The 12,610-nt window shown below is 38.3% G+C and overlaps 1 protein-coding gene across 6 annotated transcripts; it reads right to left on the reverse strand.

Moving 5' to 3' along the window:
- Positions 1 to 1,270: 1,270 nt before the first annotated feature.
- On the reverse strand, positions 1,271 to 4,036 carry LOC149156577 (auxin response factor 12-like). 6 transcript variants are annotated; one of them, XR_016263393.1, is made up of 4 exons: positions 3,894 to 4,035; positions 3,638 to 3,785; positions 3,263 to 3,513; positions 1,418 to 1,535 (listed from the first exon to the last, which is right to left on the reverse strand). XR_016263393.1 is itself a non-coding variant. In XM_089445018.1 (3 exons), exons 1-3 carry the CDS (start codon positions 3,942 to 3,944, stop codon positions 1,411 to 1,413), a joined length of 324 nt encoding a protein of 107 aa, XP_089301144.1. In that variant the 5' UTR covers positions 3,945 to 4,036; the 3' UTR covers positions 1,271 to 1,410. The 6 variants fall into 6 exon arrangements, 5 of the variants coding, with proteins under 5 accessions (XP_089301144.1, XP_089301145.1, XP_089301148.1 ...); XM_089445018.1 differs by lacking the exon at positions 3,263 to 3,513 and having other exon boundaries at positions 1,271 to 1,535; positions 3,894 to 4,036; XM_089445019.1 differs by lacking the exon at positions 3,263 to 3,513 and having other exon boundaries at positions 1,271 to 1,535; positions 3,638 to 3,755; positions 3,894 to 4,023.
- Positions 4,037 to 12,610: the final 8,574 nt, after the last annotated feature.

The following is a 12,610-nucleotide window of genomic DNA, read 5'->3' on the forward strand; positions in this document are numbered from 1 at the left end:
TAGAGTGCCGTCTCAAATATAGGTAGAAGCCTGAAAAAAATGAGTCTGGAATTGAAGCAGTAGGAGCATGCCAATTCAAGTGCCAACAACCTGGTCTCTAAATCTTTAGATTGCAATCCATTTCCAAGATAAATTGCTAGTCTAGACTTCATCAAAGCTTCCTCCTCCTCCTTTGCCTCTTTCTCCAGCACATACTAAAAATCACCAAAATGAAATAACCATTAACTTCTGAACATAAACATTAAACGCTAAACCCTAAACCCCCATTTTTAATAATAAATCCTAAACGTTAACACTCGGCTACCTTTGAATTATAAAATCTAAAACCTGCACTCTAGAACAGAGCCATTTGCTGTTGGCGTTCTCAAGTCTAAACCCTAGACTCCTAAGTCAAATATGCGGTTTAAAATACATCATTTATACTCTAAACGCAATGTTAATGGATCCTTAAAACCGAAATCATGAACCCCAACCTATCATTGCAGTTTAAATTCTAAGATATGAATCACGAACCTGGTCGATCTCTACTGAACTTTAAAATTCAATCCTGAACCTTAAATGAGGTAAATTAAATACCTCTAAAAGACGATCTTGATCGAAAATGGAGCTGCAAATCTTCTCCTCCACAACATAAAGCATCTTCTCATTCGAGGATTTGCCAAACCCTAATTCGAGCATTGCTTCCCTGAGGGCATGAAAACTGAAATCTACAATGCATTTGGCGTAATCCACCAAACTCTGGGCCTCGACAATGGAATTGGCATTAAGGGCTCGGCGAAGCAGCTGAGAGAAAAGTTGTTTGCGGGTACTGAATGGAAAAACAAAACCCTCAGATTTGAGGGAATCCAAAATTCCGCTCAAGGCCCGCAGATCTTTGCACTTGGACAGAAAATTGAAGTGGTCTATCCACACTGAATTGGGATTTTCAAACTGAGCAGGCAGCTAGGAAATTTGTCTACAGATAACTATAGAAAACTCAGAAGATGCCAAGGAAATCGAAACTCCAGCAAATCCATCACTACTGTCTGCGAAGGGTTTCGAGCGGGTAATCTCTCCAGCATGAGATAAACAGGGAGTTCAACCAGCGCTGATTAAAATTCCAACTATAATGATCTGATCCAACGGCACAATCTCTTTTAATCGTCTAACACATCAGATCAATGGTCGAAAATAGGACACGGTGGCATATAAGGGAGTTCTTCCCAGAGGGAAACGCCTTACGGCGTAATTATACAGTGGCATATGCTTATCAACCCCTTGGTTTGTTGATGCATAACCTATTATGGTGTACACAATCAATAAATATGATTAGATTGTTTATATTTTGAAAGATCCATTGGCAATAGATTTTCAAAACCCTATGCAATTTGAGTTGTTGCCCTGAAACACATATCAACATTTCCATTAATTTCACCATACCTGCTCTATGTGGCCTTGAGGAAAGTGAAAAGCTCTCTCCCCAATACGAGGCAAAGTAACAAGTGGACCAGCACATGCATGCCATATCTCTTCATAAAGAAGAGATTCACTGACATCTGCAACAAACAAGCACATGTATTAAACCTTAACTACCTTCAGCACTCTTAAATACAAGGGGTGTCTAAGTGGATCAGACAAAAGGCCTTCGCTAGAGTAGATTAGTAGGGGAGTTTCACAGTAAAAACATAAAAGAAAGAAGCCAAAAAAAACAAACAAACAAACAAACAGGCTCTTCGATTTTTAATGGTACAGAAAGATGGAAATGTCGTGAGTGGATTTCATATTCCCGGTAATAAACCCAAAAACAGGGCAGCAAATTTTAGTGGAATTGTCTGCTCAATTTCTAGGTCTAAATCAATGGTAAAAACCCATGAACAAAGCACTCAAAAAATAGTATAGTTCATATTTCTTGTGATTCCATACTCAAATCCCATAAAGGAGGCAGTAAAATATTTGGATTATTACAAAAATTCAAAATCCTCCAATCCATCATGTCTATAAAATTGGGTTTATTGAGTATGATCATGAATAGATGATGGTAACTCGCCTGGCAAGGAAGTGAAACAGTTGTCTAAATGCAAATGGGATAATATATCATTCAAGAAGTCTTAATGCCAATAGGTTGTTATGAACTTCTCACACCACGAAACGTAGTTAGAGATGGCCCAGATGGGTAATGGGTAAATGATGGTAACTCGCAGCCAAGGAAGTAAAAATTGTCAACTAAATCAAGATGGGATGGAAAATCATTCAAATAGGCCTAATGCCCATGGGTTATGAACTTCTTACACCGGGAAATTCATAGTTATGATAGTCAGTCAATGGATTTTGAGTAAAATCCACACATAGGGTAGAAGAAAAATGAAAACGTAAACCTATGAGAAAAAATGAGGAGATGGGTTCTGGATTTCTTGTACCAAGAATCCATATATCCAACTGCAAGATGTTGGTTGACTTTATAGGGCCAGAACACCTCGTATACTAATAAAACTTCTTATCCAAATGAAACTACAACAAAGGTGAGAACAGAGTTACCAGTCCCAATCCCTCCCGAAAATGCATTCTGTGTTGAATTTGTACTTTGGGAAGGCATAAGAGACTAAGGAGCTCCTGCAACCTCATTGGGTAAAGTCAAATAGTTACCTGCAGAACTATTATTAGTCAACCTGCCAGAGAAATTCCTTAAGCTATATGCATAAGCCATGATATCTCGTGGGAAGGAAATCAAGTGAAATTACATGGGCCAAGGCTACTTGGCTCCTACTGAATATTGTTGTATGGAAAAAATAAAACTAGTAGCAGTATACAGTATAGATGCATACGCCAAATGACAGTCAAATTTTAAATCAATATTTTTAATAATTGTATCAATTTATTACAATCTCTTCCTACAAATTACAGATAGCCATTAAGCCAAGAACAGTACATGAGCTTGGGAATCGAACTCACCCCAGGAACTTTAGTGGTGGCTGAGTTAAATGGGTAAGATTTCCAGACTTTGTTGTTTTTATTTTGATCACGAATTATATACTGTTACCTATGTTGAGATATAATAATAACAAGAAATCTGGAGTCCTAAATGCCTAACTTCACCCATTTTACTAAGTATTTTGTCAACAAAACAACAAGATATTTTTGCCAGATTAGTAGAGTAGATCAGGTCAAAAGGCTATTTATAAACTACATTTTAATATCAGCAACATAACCCTCCTTTAGATCTAAGACTCCAAAAGGAAAATCCCATCACAAACGAGCAAAACCGTGATGAAAGATGTGTTCTTACATCGAGGCGTCAAATTCTCTCCAAGTTCGAACATGTAGTTGCCATTCTTTTCATTGTTGCCATGGTGGTGAGCCAGTGCGAGAGCCCTCTTCCTTGGGCTTTATATTGGAAGACGTAGACTGACTATTGTCTGAACCAGAGGTGGAGCTCTCTGTCGTACTTCTAATACCAAAATCTTTCCCAGTAAATATCAGTGTTGGCTGGACCTACACGCAAACCGGTTTCTCCATTTCCCAGAAGGATACAAAACCCTTTAAACATATTTCATGAAAGCTTGAATGCCAGGGTAGTGGAAACCTAGTGCTCTAAATGCTAACAAGTGGATCTAGAAAAAAACTGGTTACAGATCAAGATATTCGAAAATAGAAAACTAACCTGAAACTGTGATGGAAGGACGTCCCACGATGACGTTAATTTGCAGCGCTTCCTGGGGTTTGTATGCCCTTCCATTCTTTGCTTCAGGTATGGCAGCATCAAACCGCTCACGTGAACCCTCGGGAGAAAACAAAGAATAGTTACAGACCTAGAACAAATACCCAACGCAGTGAATTAGAAGGTCCTGAAATTCTAGTGATGTTGGCTCAATATCGGGGCAAACGCTGCATAAATTGAGAGATTGAATGCGCCATACCGAATTGGGCATTAGATCACAGATCTCTGGTACATCATAATTACAGACCATAGGTGACAACAGCCCTCCGGCGATACATCATAATTACAGACCATAGGTGACAACAGCCCTCCGGCGATGTAGCTGGCATGCCGCGGCGGGAGGACATCACTAAAAAAGAAGATGCCAAGGAAATCGAAACTCCAGCGAAGCCATCACTACTGTCTGCAAAGGGTTTCGAGCGGGTAATCTCTCCAGCATGAGATAAACAGGGAGTTCAACCAGCGCTGATTAAAATTCCAACTATAATGATCTGATCCAACGGCACAATCTCTTTTAATCGTCTAACACATCAGATCAATGGTCGAAAATAGGACACGGTGGCATATAAGGGAGTTCTTCCCAGAGGGAAACGCCTTACGGCGTAATAAATAAATGTTGTAGTGTTTATAAATAAACGTAAACATTTACATGTGAACTCAATTAATAATAACCAAACTAGATCAACATGTTTTAGTTGTGTAAATGTTTTTTCTGTGAACATTTAGATGTCTACTCAAAAGTAATAATAAAACGTTAAAATTAATATAAATAAATAAATGTTGTAGTGTTTATAAATAAAGGTAAACATTTACATGTGAACTCAATTAATAATAACCAACCTAGATCAATCTTAACTCCAGATCTACCAGGCTTCAAAAGGAATCAAATCTCTTTTCATTCTAAAAGAGGTTCTCATTTATAGATATTTGATCCCTCTAACAACTATTCTTAAAAATAACACAGTGCATAGTAACTATAAAAAAAATGATTTACCATGACACATGGGTATAGTCTAACTAAACTTTATTATTATAATTGACTAAAGCGTACCACATACTTGCAAGAGTACAAGTGATATCCATTTCATAGATTATTTTTGTACCCACTAAATTTTATATCACACGGCTAATTAAGTTTCTAAGAGGGTTTTTACATGGTAATTAAAGTTATGGATATTAATTTTGTCTAAACACAACATCACATTGACATTCCTCGACCTTGTCCTGCTGGTCCACGGTTGGATGGCTTCTAGCTGTCACGTCCCGTCCTCATCGGGTGTCATCTATTTCCATAGTTACCATTCAATCTAGGCATTGGATTCGATGGTCCACTGGATCTCGAGGGTCTACCCTTACGATCTGGTGCCTTGTCTCTGTTCTGTAGTCATTTTGCTTGGTTTGGTTCTTGGAGATGTAATTTGTAGAAACTCTGGTAAGTTCTACAATAAGCTTGCTCAGTCCGTCTCTTCTTCATCTTCTACATGTCGTGGAGGGCCTTCTTGGAGTTCCAACTTGCTAACTAGTTCGATTGGAAGCTATGCATTGTCATCCCATGGTTATTTATTTTCTTCACGTAATATGTTAAGCAAGGGTTACATCATTTGTTTTCTGGTTAATCTCATTCTCCTAACTAATAGCGGGTACATGAATACAATTATTTGTCGAAGGTATTAGGATTATCCCCTTTTTTTTCTGTAGGCATTGCATCTATAATGGTACCCGGAGCCTATGCTGTGGAGAACCACTGTTACACCCACCTTTCCTTAGGTATGTTGATAAGTGATTAAGGGTTATCTTGTTTTTTGTTATCTATATTATTCAACATCGTTCTTCATATTTTCGTTGTAAATCTTATTATAGTTATTGTTGGAATTTAATTCCAACTGCAACAATGAACAGTTGGATTTGCAGTAAATACTCCAGCTTGTTCGATGCCGAAAAGTCGCTCCAGATATTTTGCACATTAATGTGCATTAAACTCACAAATTGATTTCCCCTGCAGACATCCAACTTGTTTTTTGATAGAAGCATCACCGCCTTGCTGCATTAAATACAAAGATAAACATTAGAAGATATTTTGTAATATTTTATTGTTTTAATCAGATATGTTTTAACATATAAATACCACACAGCAGTTCTGTTTTAAGGTTAGCAGCTGAAGAATCATACAGAGCAGCAGAGGAATTATACAGAGCAGAGAAGAGCACGCAGCAGCGTGAAGATAAATTCTTCCAGGAATGCACAGCAGAATAGATGCAATAGCGTAGCAGAGAACAGCAAGGGAAAAATGCACAGCAGTGCAGATACCTTGAATGTAATTTTGTTTTATGGTTGTTTGCTGTGAGAGAAGGACAAACCTTGTAACAGTTAGTTTTATTTTTAATAAATACAAGTTATTTTCCTGTTGTTGTTACACCAAAAGTTATTACGTCAAAAATTTACGTTGCTGCAACACCATTTCCAGAGAACGAATTTTTCTGTTTTCTGAGTTAAAAACAGAGTATTTTTCTGTGTTAAAAACGGAGTGTTATCCTGCGTTGCTGCAACACCAAACTCAGTTGCTGCAACACCAAACTGTGTCGCTGAAACACCGTTTCCAACAAGCGATTTTCTGTTTTTCTGTGCAAAAACAGAGTGCAAAAACAGAGCAATTTTTTGTCTGTCTATTATGGAATTTATCAGAAAATTCCAACATGGTATCAGAGCTGGTCTAGGCACTCAGTGAGTCAAAAATAGAGCTTGTTTTTCACTGTAGGAGCTGTAAGAAGTTTGTTGAGCAGATTTTTCCAGCAGAGAAAGTTTTTGCTTGTTTTCAAAATACAGTCAGTATCTTTTCTTTACCAATACAGGTTAAGATGGCAGATGCTGGAACAGGTTTGACAAATCCCCAACTGCCACAGTTTAATGGGAAAAATTATAGTTATTGGTCCATAACAATGAAAGCATTGTTTGCTTCTCAAGGAATATGGGAGCTGGTTGAAACTGGCTATGCTGAACCTGCAGATGCAACAGCGTTGGCTGCTTTGACAGCAGCAGAAAGAGACCAGTTGAAGGGTGACAGAAAGAAGGATGCCAAAGCCCTCTTTTTCCTCTTCCAATCAGTACATGAAAGTGTTTTTCCGCGGATTGCTGCAGCAACAAAGTCCAAGGAGGCATGGAATATTCTCCAAACTGCCTATCAAGGCATGGAGAAGGTGAAGACTGCAAAGTTGCAGATGTTGAGGAGAGACTTTGAAAATCTCAGCATGAAGGAATCTGATACAATAGATTCATTCTTCACTCAGGTTATTGGCTTGATAACCCAGATAAGATCTCATGGTGAGATTCTTGAAGATAGAAGGATTGTAGAGAAAATCTTGAGATGTTTACCCTCAAGGTTTGAATCTATTGTGGTAGCAATAGAAGAAACAAAAGATCTCTCGCAGCTCACGGTAGATGAGCTGAGTGCTTCTCTTTTGTCTCATGAACACAGACTGAGTAGAGGAATAGATTCCTCTTTTGAGCAAGCATTCAAGACTCAGATGTCTTTTGGCCAAAGAAGAGGTCGAGGCAGAGCAAATAATAGAGGTCATGGAAGAAGCCAAAACAGAGGCAGAAATTATCCTGCTAGCACAAGCGGAAGGAGCTGCAATCATAACCAAGCTGAAGGTTCGAGAAAACAGCAAGCTCATGGACAAAGGTAGGACAAATCCCAAGTCCAATGTCATTATTGTAAAAAATTTGGGCACTACGCCAATGAATGCAAGAAAAAACAAAATGACATGAATAATAGGCAGAATGCTAATTTTGCAAATGAAGAAGATAAGAATCCAAAAAATGTGCTGTTAACATGTAACATAGCACAAGACAAGCAAGAAGATTTTTGGTTCTTAGACTCAGGTTGTAGTAATCACATGACTGGAAATATTGCAATGTTTGCCAATCTGGATGAAAATGTGAAATCTGAGGTAACAACAGGGACTGATGATAAGATATCTGTCAAGGGTAAGGGCAGAGTCAGTATTCGAGCAAAAAATGGAGAACAGATGATTGTGCCAGAGGTATACTATGTACCTGGTATGAAATGTAATCTTTTGAGCATTGGACAGCTCATAAACAAAGGTTACAACGTATTCTTCAAAGATGATTTGTGTACTATCAGAGACATACCTCCAAGTAAGAAGATCATTGCACAAGTGCAGATGACCAGCAATAGAATGTTTCCTCTCAAACTCAGGGCAGATTTGAAGGAAGGAAGAACTATTGCAGCTGTTACACAAGAAGTCTTTCAGGAACAAGTGAAAGATGTGAATTGGTTGTGGCATTTGAGATTTGGACATCTCAATTTCGGAGGCCTGAATCTGTTGCACAGAAAGGGAATGGTAAAGGGATTGTTGTTGATTGAGAAACCGGACAGCCTTTGTGAAGGCTGCATCTTGGGCAAGCAACACAAAGAAAGCTTTCCAGCAGGAAAGAGTATAAGGGCAAAAGCACCCTTGGAAATTGTTCACTCTAATGTGTGTGGACCGATGCAAATACCATCATTTGCCGGAAATAAATATGTTTTAACCTTCATTGATGATTACACCAGAAAAACATGGGTGTATATGCTGAAACAGAAGAGTGAAGTGTTTGAGAAATTCCGCCACTTCAAAACTCTTGTTGAAAAGCAGAGTGGGCATTATATCAAAGTGCTCAGAATAGATAGAGGAGGAGAGTACATCTCCCAAGACTTTCTGCGTTTTTGCAGAGAGAATGGCATACGAAAGGAGTTCACAACAAGGTATACACCTCAGCAAAACGGTGTTGCTGAAAGAAAGAATAGGACCATTCTTGACATGGTCAGAAGTATGCTGAAGGCAAAACATTTGCCGTATGAGTATTGGGCAGAAGCTGTTACTTGCGCAGTTTACATCTTGAATAGATGCCCAAATAAAGCTGTCATGAACAGAATACTAGAAGAGGCATGGAGTGGTCAAAAGAAAACTTTCAATCACATGAGAGTATTCGGTTGTGTTGCATATGCACATGTACCAGATCAGTTAAGGAAAAAGCTTGATAGTAAGGGGGAGAAGTGTGTCTTTATTGGCTCTTGTGATGAGTCAAAAGCATACAAACTCTATAATCCATCCACCAAGAAATTAATAGTAAGCAGAGATGTGCAGTTCATTGAAGATGAAGCTTGGGATGGAAGCTTAGAAAAAACAGTGAATGTGAAGACAATTGTGTCTCATGAAGAACAAGAGGAAGGGACAGCAACAAATAATCCTTCCTTGGTGGCTCCTCCTACACCACAGCAAGTACAGCAAACCACACCACAAGCTGGAATCCGAACAGCCTTGAGAAGTCAAGGAAGAACAGATGTTGTTACACCACAAACAGCTGATGCTGAAACACCACAGGGATCAAATATACCCTCACGTTCGGATGGAACTCCAAGTACACCAAGAAGACCAAGATTCAGAAATCTGAGTGAGATTTATGAACAAGGAGAGGTAAGTAACAATACCGGTCTGAATTCATTATTCGCTTTGTATTGTCATATTGATGACCCAATCCATATTGAAGATGCTGTAAATGAAGATAAATGGATTGAAGCAATGAATGAAGAAATTAGTGCAATTGAGAAGAGTAAAACATGGGAGTTAGTGGATCTCCCTGAAGGCAAGGATGCCATTGGAGTTAAGTGGGTCTATAAGACCAAAAGCAATGTTGAAGGCAAGATTGACAGGCACAAAGCAAGGCTTGTTGTGAAAGGCTACAAGCAGCAACAAGGCAGAGACTATGATGAAACCTTTGCACCACTAGCAAGGATGGAAACAGTGAGAACAGTGTTGTCTATTGCAGCACAACACAAATGGAAGATTTATCAGATGGATGTTAAATCTGCATTCCTGAATGGAGTGTTAAAAGAAGAGGTTTATGTTGATCAACCTTCGGGCTATGAACTTGAGGGCCAAGAGCATAAAGTTTGTAAACTAAAGAAGGCTCTTTATGGGCTGAAGCAAGCTCCAAGAGCATGGTACAGCAAAATTGATGCTTATCTGATTAAGAATGGGTTTGATAAGTGTGATGGTGAACCCACACTCTACATAAAGCAGAATGACGGTAAGATTATTATTGTTGTTTTATATGTAGATGATTTGATTTTTACTAGCAATGATGCTTCTCTCATTGCTGATTTTAAAGCAGTCATGAAGAGTGAGTTTGAAATGACTGACTTGGGCTTCTTAAGATATTTTCTTGGAATTGAAGTAGACCAAAGTGAAAATGGTGTTTTCATTTCTTAAGATAAATATGTAGAAGCTGTGTTGAAGAGATTTAACATGCAGAACAGCAAGGCTGTTGTGACTCCAACAGTAGTGGGGCTGAAATTAACCAAAGAAGACAGCAACAAATATTTTGATCCAAAATTGTACAAGAGCTTAGTTGGCAGCCTTATGTACTTGACTGCAACTAGGCCGGACATTATGCACGCTGTGAGTTTAATTTCTAGATTTATGGAAAGACCAAAAGAGACTCATTGGCAGGCAGCCAAGAGGATTCTAAGGTATGTGAATGGAACGAAGGGGTTTGGTATTTTATACTCCTCTTCTGAAAGTTTCATGTTGACAGGTTACACTGACAGTGATTGGGCTGGAAGTGTTGATGATAGGAAAAGCACATCAGGATATGTGTTTCATATGGGATCAGGAGCCATCTCATGGGCTTGCAAGAAGCAACCAGTTGTGGCTTTGTCAACAGCAGAGGTAGAGTATGTGGCAGCAACAACAGTAGCATGCCAAGCAGTATGGCTGAGAAGAGTACTCAAAGATTTGTGTCATGAACAAGAAAAGGGCACAACCATTTACTGTGACAATAGCTCAGCAATAGCAATGTCTAAAAACTCTGTTTTTCATAAAAGAACAAATCACATAGACACCAAATTTCACTTCATACGCGAATTGGTTAACAATGGTGAGATTGTTTTGCAGCACTGCAGAACAGAGGATTAGCTTGCTGACATCTTGACAAAACCATTAGCAAAAAAAGGTTTTGATCATTTCAGGAAATGTCTGGGTATGCAGCAGTTGAAATTAAGGGGGAGTGTTGGAATTTAATTCCAACTGCAACAATGAACAGCTGGATTTGCAGTAAATACTCCAGCTTGTTCGATGCCGAAAAGTCGCTCCAGATATTTTGCACATTAATGTGCATTAAACTCACAAATTGATTTCCCCTGCAGACAGCCGACTTGTTTTTTGATAGAAGCATCACCGCCTTGCTGCATTAAATACAGAGATAAACATTAGAAGATATTTTGTAATATTTTATTGTTTTAATCAGATATGTTTTAGCATATAAATACCACACAGCAGTTCTGTTTTAAGGTTAGCAGCTGAAGAATCATACAGAGCAGCAGAGGAATTATACAGAGCAGAGAAGAGCACGCAGCAACGTGAAGATAAATTCTTCCAGGAATGCATAGCAGTGCACAACAGAATAGACGCAATAGCGTAGCAGAGAACAGCAAGGGAAAAATGCACAGCAGTGCAGATACCTTGAATGTAATTTTGTTTTATGGTTGTTTGCTATGAGAGAAGGACAAACCTTGTAACAGTTAGTTTTATTTTTAATAAATACAAGTTATTTTCCTGTTGCTGTTACACCAAAAGTTATTACGTCAAAAATTTACGTTGCTGCAACACCATTTCCAGAGAACGAATTTTTCTGTTTTCTGAGTTAAAAACAGAGTATTTTTCTGTGTTAAAATCTGAGTGTTATCTTGCGTTGCTGCAACACCAAACTCAGTTGCTGCAACACCAAACTGTGTTGCTGAAACACCGTTTCCAGCAAGCGATTTTCTGTTTTTCTGTGCAAAAACAGAGTGCAAAAACAGAGCAATTTTTTGTCTGTCTGTTATGGAATTTATCAGAAAATTCCAACAGTTATTTGATGCAAGCTCTTCGCCCACTCAACGATGGATGCGGGTGTCAGGCTTTCAGAAGACCTAGATTTTCCCATCGCAAAACTTGCAGGTATGAAGGCCTTCTTTCTGTCGGGAAAATCTCATTTGATTAAGTTTAACAGCTGTATGAGGGTTTCTTTCTTGTGGGTTTTGTATTTCGGGTTATCATACCCATGTTTGTACTTAGCTCGAATTTCTGGTATAGACTACCATTATTATCACCGCTCCAAGGACCAACCTTTCAATCAAAGCTTTTGGCACAATTTCTGAGTTGTATTTTGTCTTCTGCTATATCAGGGTTATCAAATGCATATGAGGCAGTGCTCTGTTGACTGTCTTTCTTCCTATATGATGGTTTGTGTGTTGTGGATTATGTTGTTCCTATTCATTATGTTAATATCTAATATTTATGTTAATGATATACAGCTCCTTTATTCAGGGTTGTTCGTCCTTCAAAACATTGTTGCTTGGCGTCCATCCCAGGACTGTCGACGGAACAAATCTAAAGGGTTATCGGGAAGTTAATCGCACTCTTGTTGTATTTAAGAATAAGTTTCCTTATTTGGTTTTTGTACCTAGGTTAGGGTTACGGCTCTACTTTTACTTGATAATTCTTTTCTCAGAAGAATTTATATTAAATTTAGCATTGAGTACCTATTGCCAACTAGAAGTTTTTTCACAGCTGACCTAGTTATATACATCTCGATTCTTGATAAATTTACTCTACATACATGTCATTTCTCATAATATAGGTGATTATACTTTGGTTTACCATTAATATATTTGGCATGTTTGCTTAATGGAATTAAATCTTTGATGTAAGGTTTCTTACTAGTCCAAGTTATTCCAAACCTATTACCAGTGATAGATACTCCGTCTTTCTGTTTGGCAGAAGTGGTTGTTCATCGTAGTAACCTGTCTAATTTCATTTCTATATAAATATATTCTTGGTTAGTTTAATACAGAAGGACTATTGCATAATACATTGA

This window comes from Pinus tabuliformis, chromosome 9, assembly GCF_031772625.1.
Source record: "Pinus tabuliformis cultivar Carrire ecotype Pingquan chromosome 9, CPIR1, whole genome shotgun sequence".
In the NCBI taxonomy this organism is placed as follows: Eukaryota; Viridiplantae; Streptophyta; class Pinopsida; order Pinales; family Pinaceae; genus Pinus; species Pinus tabuliformis.